The following is a 20,949-nucleotide window of genomic DNA, read 5'->3' on the forward strand; positions in this document are numbered from 1 at the left end:
AAAAGGTGGAGGGAGAGAGAATCTTAAGTAGGCTCAGTGCTCAGCTTGGAGACGGACACCGGCTCAATCTCACCACTCTGAGATTATTACCTGAGCCCAAATCAAGACTTGAATGCTTAACTGACTGAACCACCCAGGCACCCCCTAAACTTTTGCTTTTAATCTTTGGGGATTGATTTACTTTTCACTTTGCTTTGAATTTGTTTTATAACTTTGTAAAGCATTTATATAACTCCTGTCCCAATTATCTGTTGCTATATAACAAACTATCCCAAAACTTAGTGGCTTAGGATGACCATTTTCTCTGCCCGTGATTTTGTGGGTCTGGAATTTGCAAAGGGCCCAGTTGGGTGGTTTGTCCGTGATTCTCTGGGTAGCTGGGCCTGGAAGCTCTTTTTTTTTTTTTAAGATTTTATTTATTTATTAGAGAAAGAGAACACATGAGCAGGTGGGAGAGACAGAGGGAGAGGTAGAAGCAGATTGTCCCTGAGCAGGGACCCTGACATGGGGCTCCATCCCAGGACCCTGAGATCATGACCTGAACCAAAGGCAGATGCTTAACTGACTGAGCCACCCAGATGCCCCTAGAGATTTTAATTGTAAAGTAATCTCAGCACCCAGCATGGAGCTCAAACTCCCAGCCCTGAGATCAAGAGTTGCGTGCTCTCGGGGTGCCTGGCTGGCTCAGTTGGTGGAACATGTGACTTTTGATCTCAGGGTTGTGAGTTCAAGCCCCACACTGGGCATGGAGCCTACTTTTAAAAAAAAATGAAGGAAAGAAAAGACAAAAAAAAGAGTCACATGCTCTACTGACTATACCAGCCAGGCACCCAGGCTTACTTCTACGACAGCTGTTTATTTGCTGCCCAGTGCCCTGTGGGTCCTGCCTCTCTCCACGTGGTTGCCTCGTTCTTAACACGGGGTCTGAACAGCCAGGCCCATCTGTAACTTGTACCCTCGGGTCTAGCACACAAAGCTGGAGCAAGAGGAGCCCCCGTGTGTTAGATTGTTCTATTGGGAAGGAGGGGGTGGAGGGTCTTGGACTCTCCTGCACCCCATGGCCCCCATCTCTCAGTTAAAGGGAGCCCAGCCCCCTGACAGGCCTGGGCGGGAGAGAAAGGTAAGAAGGAGGCATCGCCTGCTCTCTCAGCCCTGAGAAGTCAAGCAAGACGGAGGATAGAAATGCATCTGGTTGGCAGTCCATGCCTGCAGACGTTGAAGCAAGGTGTTAGCCAAGAACGTTGTCGCAGAGCCGGGGTGGCCCCGATACTCTCCGGTATCGCTTCCCCTTCGCTGCATATGAGAATCCTGTGCGGAGCTCGTGAAACCTGGAGATCCCTGGGTGCCCTGTGGAGAGTCTAGTGCCGTAGGTCTCGGCGAGGTCCAGGTGGCCGTGCTTTCCTTCGGTTTCTAGAAGGTCTGTAGCACTAACTCAGGATGTTGCCTTCACTGCTCCGAACACGGATTTACAGAGGTCAGTCTGTAGAGCGTCAGCCTCATCTCTTAGGGTTTGGTAAGTGCCTTTCAGAAGTAGCTACGGTTTGACATTTTGGGTCATAGGAAGTCACGTTCAGTTCTGCTTACGTTCCTCCCTGGTTCTCCTTTCCCACTCCCCCAGCAACGTTCCTCCTAGAGAAATCAGCCCCAATTCTATTAGCTCCCTAATGCAAGCTAAATATATTAAATCAATCTGTCTACTGCTCACGAGGTTGACCTGAATTAACCTGCAGGGTTTCCTTTTTAATCCCGCTTTATCCACAAATACTCCATTCATCACCGCTGGCACATTCAGGCCCAGGAGCTTAAGAAGAACCTCATTATTTATGTGAACAGCTGCTCTCTTCTCCTGACCCCGGGGCCTGAAGCTCACAGGAAGAAGGAAGCCTCCTCGCGCCACCCTGTGGACGCGGTCACCCAGCACAGGTCGGGGCAGAAGAAGCCCAAAGGCAGATCTGACAGTCAGTGCCGTCCCCCAAGTAGCACGACTGACGGGGACACAGGCAGCCCGCGGGGCTGTCACAAGTCTGGAGATAGCAAGCACACAGCCCAGCAAGCACTTGCTGCCACCCAGCATTCTAGGCGGTCATCTGTGTGTTCGTTGTTTGTTTTCCCCAGTCCCCAAGTCCATCCCGCTTTCCAGATGGGGACACTGAGTCCCAAGAAGGTAAAATTCCTGGGAAGCCACATAGCCAATGAGGGCATTTCCAGGCCTAGAACCCAGGACACCTGATATCCAGTCTGTTATTATAATGTCACAGTGTCCCCCCAGTCTGTTATTATAATGTCACAGTGTCCCCCCACCTTCCACCCCCGCATTATCTCACTCTTCAAGAATGCCTCGAGCTTGAAACCTCCCCAGGTTGCATTTCTTGAGAATCCTGGCAATCCAACCTTCCACCTCTACACTTAGCCTTTTTGGCAAAAAGTAGGAATACCACTAAACCTCCAATGACAGTATGACCATGAGGTAAGGATGAAGGCGGGGTCGGGGGTGGGAATGGGGAAAGGAACCTCCCAGCCAGTGGTCAGGCAAATCCTCCCTACCGGCAGCAATGGTTGGCTCTTTCCCATCGTCTTGCCCCCACGTTACAGTAGGAGAGGGGCCCTTCGCCTCCCCACTGGCAGGGGGAGTCCCGGCTCACAGGCTCACTCCTCCTTCCCTGTCACAGCCTTCAGGGCAGCAGCCCTCATCCAGAGATGGTACCGGCGCTACATGGCACGCCTGGAGATGAGGCGGCACTGCACCTGGCGCATCTTCCAGTCCATAGAGTACGCAGGACAGCAAGACCAGGTCAAGGTGCGCGGGATGGGGGGGGGCGGAGTCACCGGCGCTCTGTCTTCCAGCCCAGGGGCCCCAGGGGTGCAGCTGATTGGGACCCCCCCCCACTTCTCTTTGCGCTCATCTCTGAAGCCGAGTCTCTGCTTCTCCTGCAGCTCCATGACTTCTTCAGCTACCTTGTGGATCACTTTACCCCCAGCAGCAACCACGAGCGTGAGTAGAGCTGCCATGCAGCACAACCTCTTGTCTCGGGCTTGTAGATATCAGACGGGAGGGGGTGGCAGAGGGTGCACAGACCCGGTGACAGCCAAGGAGTGAGCAGGGAGGTTGACGAATCAGTGGCAGCTTCTGGGTTCTCCCAGGAGCACACCCGGATGCAAGAATAGGAATTCAGGGAAGGGAAAGCCGGCAATAAAGTGCATGTGGCGGGGAGGGGTGCTACTAAGCCAGCAACTCTGTGCCTGGGAAACAGTGCAAAATGCATGCCTTGGAATGACCCCATGGAAGGCGGCAACTAGAGTCTCCATATGTCAACTCCCGAGGCTCCCTGGTTGAAGGCTGCTGGGCAGGAGGGATCGGAAAGGTTGTTAATTCCGCAGCGTTTCTGGCCCGCCGAGCTCCCAGGCCAGAGATGGCAGAGGCTGGAAGTGGACCCTTGCTGGGAGGGCCCTGGAAGTTCTAAGAGCTTCTGCCACACTCACTGTGTGCACCAGAAATGCCTGTGAGCTTCCCCCCCCCCCCCCGCCCCGAGGCTTTTCCTTTTGCTTTTTTTTTTACAAGCCTCAGCTCCTAAATTTCTGTTCTAAGTCTGGCAAATCGCCATCTTTTAAAATAAAAGTCAAAGGGAATTGACATAAAAGCATAACCTCTACCTTCCGCCCACCTGAATCTGTTGTCACTTTCCTGTCCCTTTCTCCTCTCTGGCGTTGGAGCTGATGCCAGACTGGCGCTCTCCACGTCCAGCATTGTCCAGGGAACGACTGTGTTGCCCATGGACGGCCCATCTGATCGCAAGCTGGCCTCCCCTCTCTGTCCTGACCAGGAGACTTCCTGAACCGCATGTTCACTGAGGAGAGATTCCCCCAGGACACTGAGATACAGAAGCCCAGCGACTATGAATCCATAGAGGTCCCAGACAATTACACAGGGCCACACCTCTCCTTCCCGCTCCTTCCCGACCACGCAACTGCCCTGGTGGAAGCTTTCAAACTGAAACAAGTAAGCTCACGCTGGGGCACCTGCGTCTCCACCAACTCCATGTGGGATGTAGAGGGAGGCTAGACCCAATGCAAAAGGAGTAGCCCCGGGCTTAGGGTGTTGGTGTCATGGCGCCACTAGCGAGAGTCCGTGCTCCCTTTGCTTGGCCAGGACCTTGTAAAGTCAAGAAGCCAGTTTTTATGCACTGAAAACCTCACCTCGGAATCATGTAATCTTTCTTTGTCGTACATCCCACAGACAATTACTAGCACTGCTGTGTGCGGGCCCTGTTCTGGGCACGGGGCACCACAGCAATGAGCAAGACAGACAGAAATTCCCGCCCTCACAGGGCTCAAGTTCCAGGGGGGAGACAGACAACTGATAACAAAATAACAACGAGTAAGTAGGTTCTGTAGTATATTAGAAGGCAATTAGAGCTGCATAAAAGAATAAACTAAGTTCTAGGTAGGAGGGATGTCAATTTATAGAGTCATCTTGGAAGGCGCCATGGAAAAGGTGATTTCCAAGCCAAGGTCAAAGGTGGTGAGGAAATGCACTGTGGGGATGTCTCCAGAAAAATGTTCTAGGCAGAGAGAACAGATGGAAAGGCCACGAGGCAGGACCTTGCCTGGATGGATTGGGGACCTCAGGAAGGCCGCTGTGGCTGGTGAGGAGGGGTCAGGGAGGACAGGGAATGGAGGAAGAGAGGAGGGTGTGGGCTCTTCTCAAAGAGATAGGAAGCCACTGGGCATCAGAATGACATAATGTGGCTTGCTTTTTAAGATAAGCATTCTGTTTTCTGAATAGAGGGTAGGTAGGGAGCAAGGCGTAGAGGTAGGGAGACCAGTCAAGGTCCTGCCATGCTCCAGGCAAAAGGTGACAGTGGCTTGAAACCCCAGTGGTAGAGGCGGAGGTGGTGAGAAGTGGTCAGATTCTGATTCTACGCCCGATTCCAGCCCTTTCTTCCATGTGAAGGGAGCTCATTGCGGGAGGAGCTGGGATGGTTTTCCCTGTGAGGTCAGGATTACTCGGTACCGTCGACATGTGTGCAGCTGCTCACACCTCACGGAGACAAGGCCTCCCTCCCCAGTGGAGGGCAGAGAGGGCTTTGATGGAGCTGGCAGGAGAGAGGAAACCAGCTCAGTGTTTGGAGACGACGGAAGGCAGGAAGCAGAGCAGAAGATGGGTGAAGAAGAGAGGACCCAGGCATGGGGCCCCAGGGTCCCTCTTGGGGTCTCGGGTGACTGGAGTCAGCAGGCGGGGGAAGCGAGGCGCAGGTGGCGGCAGGGGTGTCAGTGCCGCTCTGCCCCCCCCATGCCCCGGTAGCAGCTGCACGCTCGCTACGTCTTGAACCTTCTGCACGAGACCAGGAAGCACCTGGTGCAGCTGCCGAACATCAACCGGGTCTCCACCCGGTACAGCGAGGAGGTCACCGTGTGCGGTAAGCGCGGGCCCGAGCTGGCTGCACGCGCTGGACGCCAGCGGGAGAGCCCCGGACCGGGAGGGGTGGGGCGGGAGGGGTGGAGGCGGGAGGGGGGCTGCGTGGACAGCGCTCGCGCATGCGCCCCAGTGTGCGGAAACATGCGGTGCAGGTGCAGCGAAGGGCTGCGGGGCCAGAGGGCGTGGGCTCTGCTTTCCCAGGCGATGCAGCCCCTTCCACCCACAGAGGGTCTCCTGCCAGACAGAAATCCCGTCTGTCGTGATTCTTTCCACGTCCTGAGGTTTTCATTCATGTTGACACACCTGGTGGGGACCGATGTCCCCCGTCGTGGGGGGTGCGGACTATAGGACACCCGATTGTCACCTGGCTCTCCGAGGCCCACACGCAACCTGCGCTTGGATCTTGCTTGCCCTGGAATGTCCTTAAATTTTTTAAATTTAATTTCCAACGTTTGAAAATTGGAGGATTTCATGTTAAAATACAGATTTCCAACATCTGTTGAAAACTCTCCTAACCCGGGCCCATAAGTGAGTGACGGTTTCCTACCTTGGGTCGGGCAGGACTCTCTCCAGGTCTCACTGGAGTGGGCAGCCCCGCCCTGTTCTGTCCTAGCTTTGCTTCCTTCACCCTTTATGATAATCACGTAGAAAGCCAGCACTGTGTTTTCTGATTTCAATATTAACTGTCCCCGCAGCAGGGGAAATTAATATTTATCCCTCTCTTACATACGGAAAAATGAGTGACCATCGCTTTGTCAGATTTTTCTGGGTATTTTCCTTTTTGTAGTAAAAATGAGACCCAGTGGTAAGGACCCATAGAAACTGATGTTCTCTTTCTGTCTTTGTTAGGAGACTTACATGGCCAGCTGGATGACTTAATATTTATATTTTATAAGGTAGGAATGTTTAAGATCCTGTCTTAATCTGAGGCTTACTCTGGAAGTTCAAATACAGTATCTATGAAACAAATGCTTAAGTATTGCTTGGATTTTTAAAATATTATTTTAAATTATTAAAAAAGAATACATAGTAGCAAATACATAATATAAAAGATAGCACTGTATTATATTTTAGTATGCTTTTGTAAACTGTTTTAAAAATCTAGGGTTAATAGGGGCGCCTGGGTGGCTCAGTACTTAAGCGTCTGCCTTCAGCTCAGGTCCTAATCCTGAGGTTCTGGGATCGAGCCCCGCATCAGGCTCCCTGCTCCGTGGGAAACCTGCTTCTCCCTCTCCTACTCTCCCTGCTTGTATTCCCTTTCTTGCTATATCTCTCTCTGTCAAATAAATAAATAAATAAATAAAATCTTTTTTTAAAAAAGATCTGAGGTTAAAAAAGAGAACAAATCATTATTTAGTGATTGATTTCCTTTTCCCCAAATAAAGAAAATTGGGGCGCCTGGGTGGCTCCGTCAGTTAAGTGTCTGCCTTCAGCTCAGGTCATGATCTCAGGGTCCTGGGATCGAGTCCCTCATCGGACTCCCTGCTCCCTGCTCAGCTGCTTCTTCCTCTGCCTCTCCGCCCTCTCTCCCCCAGCTTGTGCTCTCTCTCTCTTGCTTACTCTCTCTCAAAATATAAACAAAATCTTAAAAAAAAAAAAGGTGATTATCAAAGCACCTGAAAGCTATTTTCTTATCCATTTTTAGTTATAAAACGTAGAACATGTAACAACATAGATGAATGTTCTACTAATGTAACGTCGCTTTATATATACTGTGCTTCCCAAGGCATCTTCCCACTTAATGTTTTGTTTAATCCTGAGGAATCTGACTGCTATTGTTGTTATTACTAAAGATATCATGGCCAGGAGTCCCTGGGTGACTCAGTAGGTTGAGTGTCTGACTCTTGATTTGGCTCATGTCATGGTTTCTGGGTTATGGGATTGAGCCCCGAGTTGGGTTCTGCACTCAGTGGGGAGTCTGCTTAAGATTCTCTCTCTGCCTCTCCTGTCCCTTCCCCTGCTCATGGGTGTATGTGCTCTCTCTCTCTCAAATAAATGAAAACATCTTAAAAAAAAAAAAAAAAAGATGCTGTGGCCAAAACTTAAAACTGGCCTTTCAGTCACAAGTTTAGCGTCCTTTGCCCATACCACATGGCAAGACTCTGGCTTTGTAAAAAGCACTTATTTTGATGAGGATGTCAAAACCTCAGCCCTGCTAGAAAGGAACTGTAAAACCAGTAAAAAAATAATTCCAGCTTTAATTGACAATTCACATTTGCAGGAGAGCCAGAAAACACAGAATTGGTGTTCAATTTGACGTTAGCTGTCAAATACACACCAGCTCGTCCTGATTTCCTAATCCCTTCCTTTGTTGCTGGCTCTCGGACTTGTCTTCTCATCGGGAAGAATGGCCTCCCATCACCAGAGAGGGCCTATGTCTTCAATGGTGACTTTGTGGACCGAGGCAAGGATTCAGTAGAGATCCTGATGGTTCTTTTCGCCTTCATGTTGGTCTACCCGAAAGAGTTCCATCTCAACCGAGGAAACCATGAGGACTATATGATGAACTTACGGTAACAAACCAAACACGCTTGGGTATTTGACGTTTACTTGTGGTTACATAAAAAGTTATTTTCTTAGAGCTTCTGAGGTGTTAGGTGCCTTTTAAAAGCAGTTTTCCAATTTTATAAAGGAATACAAAATGTCTGACATTTAAAGTATTTCTTTAAAACTTACACGTTATCCTACTCCTAATAAAACCATTAAATGTTTTTCACATATCCATACTCTTTAGAAAAGGTAAGAAATACAGATAAGCAAAAGGATGAAAATAAAAATATCCCATAATTTCCTGAACTGAGATAATGCTACAATTGTAAGCATTTTGGCAATTATTCCTCAGTCTCTTTTCTATGTATTTAAGTATATGTATATAGAATATGAATTTTTATAAACATTAAACTATAGCATGACAGTTGTCACTGATATAATATCTGTTTTTTCCTTTTAATCTAGATATGGCTTTACCAAGGAAGTGATGCATAAATATAAGGTGGGCGACCTTTGAAAGCAAAAATCTCTTAGTTCAGATATGTGGAGTGTATCATTCGAAACTTAGTATCTTCCTAATATCATTTTCCAGACACATGGCAAGAAAATACTAAAAACACTGCAGGATGTTTTCTGTTGGCTTCCTCTGGCCACTCTGGTTGATGAGAAAGTCCTGATTCTTCATGGCGGAGTGTCAGACATGACTGACCTGGAGCTTTTGGCTAAACTAGACAGGCACAAGGTACTGACTGAGTAATGAAGTAGTGCGTATTTCACCATAATTTAACCCAGTTAATAATAATAACAACCCAGTTGGTAATAATTTAATCCAGTCTCACAAGGGCGCATAAAACAAATGTTGTCTTGCATGCTGACTCCGGGTGACTAATAAGGGCTGTCAAGAGAAGCCATTAAACCATTCAAAGGAGAAAGATTAAAAATCCACATCTCGGGGCAAGGAGCAAGTATGCTGTGATCCATTATGATGTTTGCTCTGGACGCGAGAGTGGGGAGTGGCAATGAGAGCCTTCTATTTGCCATCCCTGATCTAGACAGTTCTAATACCCCTCCAGCACTGCATGTGGAGAGCCTCCATTTCTCAAATAACTCAGTGAAACTCAACCAATGTGTGTGAGTGCCTACTTCATGCAGGGAGGATACTATTGGCAGATAGATGAAGATCAATTCCAAATTAAACTCAACAGCTATGTTTTTTTTTTTTAAAGAATTTGTTTATGTATTTAACAGAGAGAGAGAGAGAGAGAGAGAGATCACAAGCAGGCAGAGAGGCATGCAGAGAGAGGGAGGGAAGCAGGCTTCCTGCTGAGCAGAGAGCCCGATTCGGGGACCGATTCGGGGCTTGATCCCAGGACTCTGAGATCATGACCTGAGCCTAAGGCAGAGGCTTAACCCACTGAACCAGCCAGGTGCCCCAACAGCTGTGTTTAAAGTGATTACTTTGTGCAGGGAAAGAGGTAGGAAAGATGCAGAGATAACCAGATGCTGCCTCCCGAGGGAGTTCACAAGCACCAGCAGGAGGAGGGAATGAGAGAAGAAATCCACTAAACTCCAATATGCACATCTCTATTTTCTGTTCCACTTTGGAAGTAAAAATTTAGAAAACAAAGATTCCATTTTCATTTAATCACAGGCTCTTGTACTTGAATGGCGTCTTATGGTTTCTGGTACTCCAACTGCCCCTTTCCACACGCAGGAATCCCTATTGCAATACCCTTGACAACATTCATCCAAGCAATTTCAAAGACAGAGAACTCTTTACCACCAAGCCAGTGTGCTTTGGGCAACTCTAATTAATCTAAGTCTGTATTATATGAGACATAAACGAAAGAGCATGGCTTTGGAATTAGACAAACCTGGGTTTGAACCTTGGAGCATGCACATCGTAGCTGGTAAGGCAGCTTCATTTTACTAGATTATCCAAGAACGAAGCCTTCTTATGTCTTGTTACTCTGCTATCCTTAGGGCGTCTTTTCCCATGCCCTCATCTTTGCAGGCCAAGATGGCTTGCCACCACATCTGTGTTCCAAGCAATAGGGTAGAGGAAGGAAGGGGGCAAAAATTTTCCTGCCCTTTAAAGACACAGGAAAGAAGTTGCATACATCTCTTCTGCTCTCATGCCATTGTTGAGAAAATAGTTCCATGACTACACCTTGTCGGAAGGGAGGCTGGAAATGCAATCTTCTTTCTGGTTGGTCACATGCCTAGCACAAAAGTTGGGGTTTCCATTCCTATGGCAAAGAAGGGGAAAATAGATTTGGGGGAGTGGTATTCTGCCACACAGATACTGAAGTAGGGAAATATGTTCTTTTTTCCTTGAGTAGATGTGGCAAGTGGTAACGCCATGGCCCATGCAGTTGGATAGATATGGAAAAAAATTCTGTTTCTCCTACTTATAGAATATTACCTTGAAAAAGTTATTTATTATAACTTCAGTTTCTGAATGTATCCTATAGGAATATGAATGACTATATCCTAGATGTTTGGAGGATTAATGAAAATGTGTATGCATGTGCTTTACAAAATTTGAACTTAAGTGGAAATGGTCTTAACTGCCTTTGGCTGAAGTGACAGAAAACTTCAAATGACAATGGCTTAATGATTATCTCTTCCTTCTGTAAATAAACACTGGAAGCAAGCAGTCTAGGGCTGGTAGAGTAACACCACAAAGTCACAAGCCCTGTTTCCTGCCTTCTTGTTGCTCCCCCGTGTGGCATTATGGCCCACTATGGCTACCTGAGCTCCAGCCATTGTGACCATGTTCCAGCACCATAAATTAGAGAGTAGAAGAAAGGCATGTTTCTTCCCTTTAAGGACATTCAGCTGTACACAAAATTTTTGTTCCTATTTCTGTTCAGAATTTTGTCATATGTTAACATTTAGCTGAAAGGCAGGTTGGAAGGTGTATTTTTCATTCCAGGTAGCATCTGTAAGAATCTGGGTTTCTATTTCTAAGGCAGAAGAGTGGACAGGTGTTAGGTAGCCATACTCTGCCTTGGTCTGTCCCTGTTGCTCCCCAAATTTCCATGCACACCCTGCTTTCCACATGTAGAGCCATGTTCATCCCCTCCCCAATGGAGTCCACACTCAGTCTCATCCAATAATTGCATCCAGTCCAGGGTTTCTGGATTCGAGTCCTATCTGTCAAGGTCTGGCTATGGCTTCTTGCAGTCTGGTTACCGTAAGATGAGATGCATGTCCCTGCACCCACAGACTCAGTATTGGAAGGGGAAAGGACAACTCCTTGGCAGAGGCGGAAGAGGGGGTGCCTGCAGCATTTTCAACAGCTTCCTCCAAAAATCCTCATTATAAATCCCGTCTCTGCTTCTCCATAATCTCAACTGTTTCATGTTCTTCATGGAGGAGAGGGGCCCAAGAGACCTAAAACTAGCTCTTTGTACTTCCTTTGTCAATTCTGCATGATGTCTGGTACCTCACTTTTTTTTAAATTCAAACATTCTGTTCTGTATCTATGTCGGAGGGAGAGACAGCAAGTCACGATAAAGCAGATGATCTCATGGGAGGAATCACATTTAATGCATACAGGAGACGTAGGGACTTCGGCAAGTTTTGCTGAAGAATGGTTTCTTTTCTGTAGCTTAGCAAAAAGCTACCTTCCTAGTAGTTGGTTTGCAAAGTTCTGGGGAGGGGGGTGTCACCATCTGTATTGAGTGCAGGGACAAGCACAAAAGTAGGAGCCCCGGAGTCAGCTATCTGGATTCAGGCCTGATAATGTTTCAGTGACCCTGCGCCTCCCATTTCTCATCTGGACTATAAATGAGGATCTCACGGGGGGCGGAGGGGGACACTAATCAATGAATTCCCGTAAAACCATGAATGAAGATGCAGTCTCATAGCAGTGGCATGAGCCAGTGAATTCATGGTAAGTGCCCAGCATAGCACCTAATTAAAAAGGGCCCAATACATATAAACACTGATATTCTCCTTAGATATCATTTATCGATGCCTCTTCACGGCAGATAATAACATCCTTAAAGTCACCCAAGGGTGGACAGGGGTGGGACTGCTTGTCTGGCCCTCAGTCAGAGTTGCAACAAGGAGAGGAGGAGGGGGTTACCAGTCCATTCACGCTTGGTGGCCTTTCACTCTCCATGCCTGGGGCTCAGCCGCCTAGGAAGTCATTAGGGCTTGTCCAGAGTTAGAGAACACCTCTGTTCTGTTCTCTTCCATCTGGATTCCTCTTGAAACCATGATTCCTCTTGAAATCATGCAGGTTCGGCTGACCTTCTCTGAGTGTCCTTTGTCCTTGCCCTAGGCCAGTCTACACCAAGACATGGCTTCCTTGGATCACAGTCCTTACATGGATGTACAGAAAGTTCTCGTTCTTTGATCATGCGCGTGCAGAGAGCTCCTGTTGTGGCCCAGACCTCTGTCGTTGATATCCTTGCAATGTTGTGTCCCCTGGTTTCCACTGTGGCACTCAGGCACGCCAGGAATGGTTGCCAGATGCCACAGCTCTGCTCTGTGGCCTGACCTCTCTGTTGCCCGTGATCAGAATTCTTTCAGCTCGTGATTCCATAGTCAACCTGGTCCCAGTACCGTGATGCCTCTGAGTCAGTGACAGGGACCACACTCTTGTCTCTCTGGCCAAAAGAATCTCTTTCCAGTTAGGCCCAGGCTGAAAAGGGGTGCGCCTACCCACCTCCTTCCTCAACAGGGAAGAGCATTCCTATGAGAGGCCGAGAAGCGCTGCGTCTCCCCCAGCAACGCACCAAGCGTCTCCTGTTCCAACATTTCTCAGGGGCTGCATGTCCTCTCCTTTGGTTGAACGACAGGAGCTCCACGCAGGCTCACCTGCACGGACGCGCCCTTTCCCATCCCGGACTAAAATTCTCTGGGCTCCTACAGGAAACAGGGGCCGCGCTTGGGATTTCTCGAATTACCTGTGGTGAAGACCAGGTTTTATACATTTCCAGCTGGTCACAGATCAGAACTTTTGTAAAATTCAGTCTATATGAAATGCTAGAAAGAGGAAATACAAACACACAGAAAATGCAGGCCCGCGGATGGCGCCGGGCCATCGCAGCGGTGTCCGCCTGCCCAGGCCTTTCGAGAGGCTTCCCCGAGCCCTGAGCGCCCGCCGCTGGGGGCCGGGACCCGCGCCGGAGTGTGGCCCCCGCGAGGGGCGCTGACCTGGAGGCCGGGGCGGGGGGCGGGGGGGGACCCAAGCAGCCTCCTCCGGGGTCGTCCCAGCGTCTGCATCTTCTCTGGACGTTTTCAGATCGTCTCCACCCTGAGGCGCAAAACGAGAAAGGAGAAGGGGAAACCGGCGCCGAAGAAGGCGGGCGCGGCGCGGCCCACCCCGTGGTTCCTGCCCCTGAGCGCGGGCTCCGGCGGGGCGCCCCGAGCCGGCAGCTCCTCCAGCCTCCCCTGCGGCGGCCCCGCGGCTTCGGAGCCGGTGCGGCGGGCGCGGCGCTCCGTGGACCTGGCGCTGCCCGGGTGCCCGCAGCAGGGGGGCAGCGCGCCGAGCGGGGCGCAGGGGGAGCCGGAGCGAGCCGCGCCGGAAGCCGACTCGGAAGCCCGCGAGCCGCCGGAGCCCACCCGGGAGGAGTGGAAGCAGGTGGGTGGGGGCGGGGGCCGCTCCGGGCTGGTGGGGGGAGGCGGGCGGGGCTTTCCGAAACCGGAGCGGGTCTCTTCCCTCCCTGTAAATGAGGGCATTTTCCCCACCTCCTGCCCTCCCCCTGGGGTGAGGACACCCCGGAGGGTGTTAGTATTCGCCTCACAGCTCCCAGGTTTCAGTTTCACAGAGGAGGGGGCGCTGCGCGGGTGGGCTCTGTTGCCCGAGTCAACCTGGTTTAGCGACCCGCCTCCCTGGGGCTGGGGTGCGGGCGGCGGGTAACCAGGACCTAACTGGAGGCTGTTGTGATGTTTTGTTTTGTTTTTAATTTGACAGATCACAAGTAGGCAGAGGCAGGCAGAGAGAGGGAGGAAGCAGGCTCCCCGCTGAGCAGACAGCCGGATGCCGGGCTCGATCCCAGGACCCTGAGATCATGACCTGAGCCGAAGGCAGAGGCTTAACCCACTGAGCCACCCAGGCGCCCTGTTTGTTTTTGTTTTTGTTTTGTTATGTTCGTCACCGTGCAGTACAGCATTAGTATTTGATGCAGTGTCCCACGATTCATTGTTTGCCTATAACTCCCAGTGGTCCCTGCACTCTGTGCCCTCCTTAACACCCATCACCAGACTCACCCATCCCCACACCCCTCCCCTCTGAAACCCTCAGTTTGTTTCCCGGAGTCCACAGTCTCTCATGTTTCGTCTCCCCCTCCGATTCCCCCCCCCCTTTATTTTCCCCTTCCTTCTCCTAATGTCCTCCATGCCATTCCTTATGCTCTACAAGTAAGTGAAACCATGATAAGTGACTTTCTCTGCTTGACTTACTTCACTCAGCATAATCTCTTTCAGTCTGGTCCATGTTGATACAAAAGTTGGCTATTCATCCTTTCTGATGGAGGCATCATACTCCATTGTATATATGGACCACATCTTCCTTATCCATTCGTCCGTTGAAGGGCATCTCGGCTGTCATTGTGGACATTGCTGCTTTGTTTTGTTTTTAATGTGTCCGAAAAATGGCTACTGTAGCTCCCCGCCAGACGGGTTAGGTGAGCAGCTCCTATGGACCTCTGTTACCAGGCAATGAAAGGCAATTTTCCAGAATCTCCAGACGTGTGTCGCCGAGCCGTCCCCCACTGCAGGGGAGACTGGGAAAGCAAGGGTTCAGTGAGGCCCTTCATCGGAGTTCTGTTAGCAGGAAGGAAGAGGAAGATGAGTACAGAGTAGGCACTCACAGTGTTCGCCCAACCAGGACCCCAGCAGCTGCATGGAGGGCACGTTTGGGCGGGGGCCAAGGCTGGGGGTGGGGGCTTATAATCCATGTGGGAGATCACGTGGTAAGCTTGTGTTTGTAGCACTATGGGAACTTGCTGGTGTTCAACCATTTCTGACCTATAATCCTGGCTGTTTTTTTTTATGGTTCATCCAATAAAGAAAAGGAGAGAATTCAGAGTTAGGTAAGAGCTAAAATTAGCGATTGCAGATTGGTTGGAAGGTCGGTGGTGAGAAAAAGGAGTTGCAGCTGACTCCGAGGCGGGAAACCTCAGGGAGAAAGATGGCGCACTCCCTGAGCTATCCATCCTGGGTTTCAACATCAACGTAGAACAAACTTTTAAAATAAATGCAAATCTCTCCTTTTGCAAAATGTGACTCAATAATAATGTTCCCATATTTACGAGTCAAATGCATTTTTCCCTCAAAAGTACATTTAGAAAGTATTGGGTGTCAACAACCAAAATACACCCATTATTTCATGTAAGTTATAGAAGATTGGCCATCAGTGTTTTCCTGAATAGTAAAGAAAGGGCAGAACCTGAATTGCTAGACATGTTGTTCAGCTCTTCTGCAAATTCTTTTGAGAGAATTATCTTCTGCGATGACTTGAAGAACTGAAGCATTTGATCGTACTTTCCCAGGACCACAGCTGGGGCCTTCTGAAGGCTGCATGAGAGATCATGTTGCCAGGCCCACGACTTCTGCCTTCTCTTTAGGACAACCATCCAGGAGACCCGAGCACTCTTCAGCTAACTGAAGATTTCTCCCAGAGCCACTCGCTTGTTATGTGGTTTACATGCTGAGCTTTCATTTAAGATTTATCTCCAAAAAAGTGGGTAATATGCTTGTCAAACAGTATGCACATATACACCCTCCTCTGAGTAATAAAAAATTCTGGAACCTCAGGGGTTCAAAATATAAGCATATGTCAGGGCACCTGGGTGGCTCAGTCAGTTAAGTGTCTTCGGCTCAGGTCATGATCTCAGGGTCCTGGGATCGAGTCCTGAGTTGGGCTCCCTGCCAAGTGGGGAGCCTACTTCTCCCTCTCCCTCTGCCTCTCCCCCAGCTTGTGCTCACTCTCTTTCTCTGACAAATAAATAAATAAAATCTTTTAGGGGCGTCAGGGTGCCTCAGTGGATTAGGCCTCTGCCTTCAGCTCAGATCATGATCTCAGGTCCTGGGATCGAGTCCCGCATCAGGCTCTCTGCTCAGCGGGGAGCCTGCTTCAGAGATCACGTGATCTCTGTCTGTCAAATAAATAAATGAGATCTTTAAAATATATATATATATATAAGCACATATCAAGTATTGATCCCATGGACAATTACTCACTTTTATGCAAATATTTCTATCCTCTTCTTCCTCTCCTCATCCACCTTTCACTCCTCCTCCTTCTCTTCCCGTCTTCATGGAATGACTCTGAATCTCTGTCTAGATTTTAGGGAAGCAACATCTCTTGGTCTCTGCAGGTGGTCGATATCCTGTGGAGCGATCCCATGGCCCAGGACGGCTGCAAGGCCAACACTGTTCGAGGAGGAGGCTGTTATTTTGGACCTAATGTGACAGAACAGTTGCTGCAGAAATACAACCTGCTGTTTCTGATCCGCTCCCACGAATGCAAACCTGAGGGCTACGAGTTCTGCCACAGCCGCAAGGTAGGCGCCCGGTCGGCAGTGGCTCGGGAGTGCTCCCTCCTGCTCCTCCCAGCCTGGGTGAGCTCAGGTGCTTGCTGCTCACAATCAGCCCCGTGCCCCTGCTCAGGCAACCAGGTCCTTTACAATCACTTACCCTTGACTTTCACAGTCTCTTTATTTATTTATTTTATCTTTTTTTTTTAATGGCAAATGTTTTCAAAGTGTGTTGTTTTATTTTTAAATATTTTATTTTTATTTATTTGAGAGAGAGAGAGAGCGGGGGAAGGGGAGAGGGAGAACCAGGCTCCCTGCTGAGCAGGGACCCCCCCCCCCCCCCCCGCCAAGGCTGGGCTGGATCCCAGGACCCTGGGATCGTGACCCAGCGGAAGGCAGACGAGCAATGACTGAGCCGCCCAGGAGCCCCCCGCAGCCTCTTCGAGCCTCAGAGTCCGGTTACTGCTGCCACTCAGCCGTCCCCTGAGAGAACAGAAGGGCAGAGATGATCCCATCTCTGGGACAGAAATACGACCTGGGGTTTTCCCAGCTGCGTCTCTGTTCCTGAAGTCACATCGCTCACTGACATGCATTTCAACCAAGACGACAGGGTGACGGGGTTTCTGCACTGCGCCGTGGTGGGGATGCGGGATGGCTTGTCTTCTCGGGAGCGCGTTCAATGTCCTGCCTCACCTTCTCGCACCTTCATCCTCCAGCGTCTGCCCAGCCCAGTGCCGCTGGGATGAGCGCATGGCCCGGAGAGCTAACTCTGCAGGAGAACAGGCTTCCGTGCGGGGGGGTAAAGAGGGCGATCCACTAATCTCAGAAACGTCTGGTTAGTCCAAGTTTGTCTACTGCAGGACTTCGAGAACCTTCATTTTCCTCTCTGTCTTGTCACTCTCCGAGAAGAGACGCGGTATCTACCGTTTCCCAATGTCCGGACAGTGTGGAAGCTTGTCTCACAGGGCATCTTAGGGGACACAGGACTCGGCGGGAAGCTCTGCGACGAGGCCTCACACCAGCTTTCACAACTCGGGTGCCGACTGTCAGATCCAGCTCGCCTCCGGCTGACCTAAATGGAGTGTTGTGTCTGACTCTGGCTGCTGTACTGGAGACAAAAATGGGAAGAAATCCCATTATTTGGGGCACCTGGGTGGCTCAGTTGGTTGAGTGTCACCTTAGGCTCAGGTCTTGAACCTGGAGTTGGGGGCTCACGGGGCGGGCTCCCTGCTCAGCAGGGAGTCTGCTTCTCACTCTGCCTCTGCCTCTCCCGCAGCTGGTGCTCCCCTTCTCGTGCTCACTCTCTCTCTAAATAAATAAAACTTTAAAAAAAGATACCATGTTGTGGGTGTCCTATCAGAATTCAAATTATTGCTTGAATCACAACTCCTGCTTTACTAGCATTTATGACTTTAAAAAAAGTAAAAAGAGCCATAGGTGAGGTCAAGGCGGAGGGGAGCCCCTGAGACTGGGCTGGGCCCTATCAGATCGGGGGTGAAGCGTTCTTCAGTGAACCCGAAGGCCTTTCTCTCTCTGTTTTGGTCCAGGTCTTAACCATCTTTTCCGCCTCCAACTACTATGAAGTTGGCAGCAACAGGGGGGCCTACGTCAAGCTGGGGCCGGCCCTGAGCCCGCACATCGTGCAGTATCAAGCGAACAAGGCAATCCACATGCTGACTATGAGGCAAAGGTAAGAATTTTTAATGAACAATTTACAGAAAAACAGAATTACGGTGTTTGTAGAAACTTTGAAGTGTCAAGAGTCCTTACATTCATCCAAATTCTAAGTGACCGTTCAGAATTTACGGAGCACCTAGGTAGCTCAGTGGGTTAAGCATCTGACTCTTGATCTCAGCTCAGGTCTCCGTCTCAGAGTTGTGGGTTCAAGCCCCACATGGGGCTCTACGCTGGGCATGGAGCCTACTTAGAACAACAACGAAACAACGAAATTCAGCTATGTCAGCAGTGAGGTCTACAACAGACATAGCAGGGGCCTCTTTCTTCTTCTGCATACGTTTTAAGATCTGCACCTACCCATCATTAATGGAAGCAACAGATTTGCTTCCTGCAGAAGTTATTCTCAATGGGGGCATCTTGGGTAATCATATACCAGGCCACCGAGTCTTTCCAGGGTCACTCTTATGTTTTCTCTCGTCCTTAAAGGGTTTGTTTTACCCCGTAAGCCACAGCCTATGGTTCTTTGTTTTTTAGGGATTTGACAGATGGGATTCAGTCCACACATTTGTTGACGGTGCCTTTTTCTTCCTGGGGACGGACGTGTATAATATTACTTGCATGGCTTCTGTTGAGATGATTCTGAGTTCTCACCTTTGATGAGAGCTTCCCACCCACGAAGTGCTATTGTAAAGAATTTATACGTATTGTCTCACAATGAACTTAGGAAATACAGACAAATTTCAGTTTTATGGAGGAGATCATTAAGGAACACAGGTTAAATCTGCCGGTCCATGGTCCCACAGCTAATACACAGGGAAGGCAAGCCTGGCCCAGGCCATCTTAGTTCAGAAATCAGACACGTAATGGACATGCAGTACTGCCTCCCACCAAGAAGAAGGTCCCAGGGTATGTAAGCTGCTAACAGATGCAGTTTTAGTGCCACGGAACAAGCTTCTTTAATTATCAGATGAACTAATTAGAAATCAAACCAAAGTTAACAAACCCAGTGGAAAGAGACTGCATTAATATTTAACATCTGCTAGTGTGAGTGCTATAAAAGGCCTTATTTTAAACCACTCTCGAGTTACTAAATATCCGGAGTTATGAAACACTCAAGTTGTTAGAAAATCAAGGCCGGCATCACTCAAGAAGATGTTTTATATGAGAATTTAAACTCATTAAGTGATAGTCAGACCTACTGTGCGGAGGCATCCATCACCAAAGGGGAGTTTTACCAAAACTCAGGCACCTGGACCCCCCACAGCCCCACCAAGCAGGATCTCCGGGCGTGGGCCCCGCGCAACTGCAATGCCCGATTCCACGGGATTTAGGTGTCGTCGCTACAAAAGAAGTCACTGTAGGGAAGCCTATAGGGAATATGTTTTAATAACATGATTAAAGAGCTCTTGGAAATATTCATTGGCTTTATGAAAGCAAGTAAACATCAGCTAATTCACCCAGCGATCACTTGTCCAACAACGTCGACTCCCTGGAGCGGGAGTGAGGGGGAAATGTCTCTGACCACCCAGAGTTGATGGCTCGGGGTCCGTAAACTCAGGATCGTGTGTTTTTCTTACAAGAGGACTCATTCGTTGTCCATCTCCTCTGGCTTCACACCCACACCTCACAATAATAGTCTGACCTGCCTAGAGTTCACCTGTCAAGACTGGTTGCTGGTCCCACCCCTTATTAGCTACATGACCGTGTATTAGTTACTTTGTAAGGGGTGTAATAATAGGACCTTCCTCAGTGGGTGTTGGAGGACTGAGGCAATCCACGCAGAGCTCTGCATTTAGTTAGCGGCCACTGTTGGCTGCTTGATGTAGAAACAGAGAGCCTTGTCCGTCTAGACACGGCCTGAGAGCATCACCACACTACATCCCTGAGTGCTCATGATGGATGATGATAACGTAACAGGAGATGGTTTAAATGCTTTGTCAAACTGGTTGTTTAAAACTTTTGGGAGGAGAAGGAGTCCCGTACTTCTCTTTTTGGTTAAGATTTATTATTTTTTTTAATTGGAGAGAGAGTGCGCGCAAACAGGGGAGGGGCAGAGGAAGAGGAAGAGAATCTCTAGCAGACTCCCCACAGAGTGTGGAGCCCCATGTGGGACTCGGTCTCACGACCCTGAGATCATGACCTCAGCCGAAATCAAGGGTCCGATGGTTAAGCGACTGAGCCACCCAGGTGCCCCAGGGAGTCCCATACTGCTTTGACCCTTTGATAAAACAATGAACTCCCTCCAGAAAAAGCAAATACACTCACATACCCACACATTTAGGGATGAGTTTTAGGACGTTCACACTCTCCTAGGAGTTATGGCGGCTGCTTAAGGATTATTCTGCTAAACACCTTAAACTGCGAGGATGATTTTCATCAAACATGATTGAAACTCTGTGTGTGCGTGTGCGTGCGTGCGTGCGTGCTCATGCACACATGTGGGTCTGTCAGTGTTAGCCCCAAAAAGAGAGGTTATCTGGTCACCATTTATAGGATGGCTGGTTCCTCAATGAGGCAGGACAAAGTATATCTTTACCTTTATCTCTTTTTTTCTTTCCCTTTATCTCTTCTTATCTTTTTATTCATTCAACTACACATCTTTATTGAATACTTACTTTGGGCCTCGTGTTGTGCCCAGGATTACTCTTTTGATCCAGTAAGAATGAGAAAACTTAATTAATGTCATTTCATTATTCATAAATCTTGCCTTGTGTCTATATAACATAATAACAAATTATAAGGAAAGCATATTAGCATGATAACAGGTACGATTTACTAGGCACTTTCAGTGTGCTGGGCTTTCTTCTAAGTGCTTTATATGAATTGACTTTTTTAATCTTCACAGTCCTAAGAGGTAGGTACAAGTTC

At 49.1% G+C, this 20,949-nt stretch overlaps 1 protein-coding gene across 1 annotated transcript in view; it reads left to right on the top strand.

Moving 5' to 3' along the window:
• LOC111149116 (protein phosphatase with EF-hand domain 2) overlaps positions 1-20,949 on the top strand; it is a 28,564-nt gene that overhangs the window by 2,120 nt on the left and 5,495 nt on the right. Inside the window, exons 2-12 of the mRNA XM_022506038.1 lie at positions 2,670-2,797; positions 2,935-2,992; positions 3,822-3,997; positions 5,303-5,417; positions 6,266-6,312; positions 7,763-7,929; positions 8,372-8,408; positions 8,499-8,648; positions 13,167-13,505; positions 16,246-16,431; positions 17,952-18,094. Coding sequence (XP_022361746.1) covers positions 2,670-2,797; positions 2,935-2,992; positions 3,822-3,997; positions 5,303-5,417; positions 6,266-6,312; positions 7,763-7,929; positions 8,372-8,408; positions 8,499-8,648; positions 13,167-13,505; positions 16,246-16,431; positions 17,952-18,094 — 1,546 coding nt within the window. The remainder of the gene's footprint in view (positions 1-2,669; positions 2,798-2,934; positions 2,993-3,821; positions 3,998-5,302; positions 5,418-6,265; positions 6,313-7,762; positions 7,930-8,371; positions 8,409-8,498; positions 8,649-13,166; positions 13,506-16,245; positions 16,432-17,951; positions 18,095-20,949) is intronic.

The sequence above is a fragment of the Enhydra lutris genome, unplaced genomic scaffold (assembly GCF_002288905.1).
Source record: "Enhydra lutris kenyoni isolate GAN:26980312 unplaced genomic scaffold, ASM228890v2 scaffoldscaffold21, whole genome shotgun sequence".
NCBI classification, from domain to species: domain Eukaryota; kingdom Metazoa; phylum Chordata; class Mammalia; order Carnivora; family Mustelidae; genus Enhydra; species Enhydra lutris.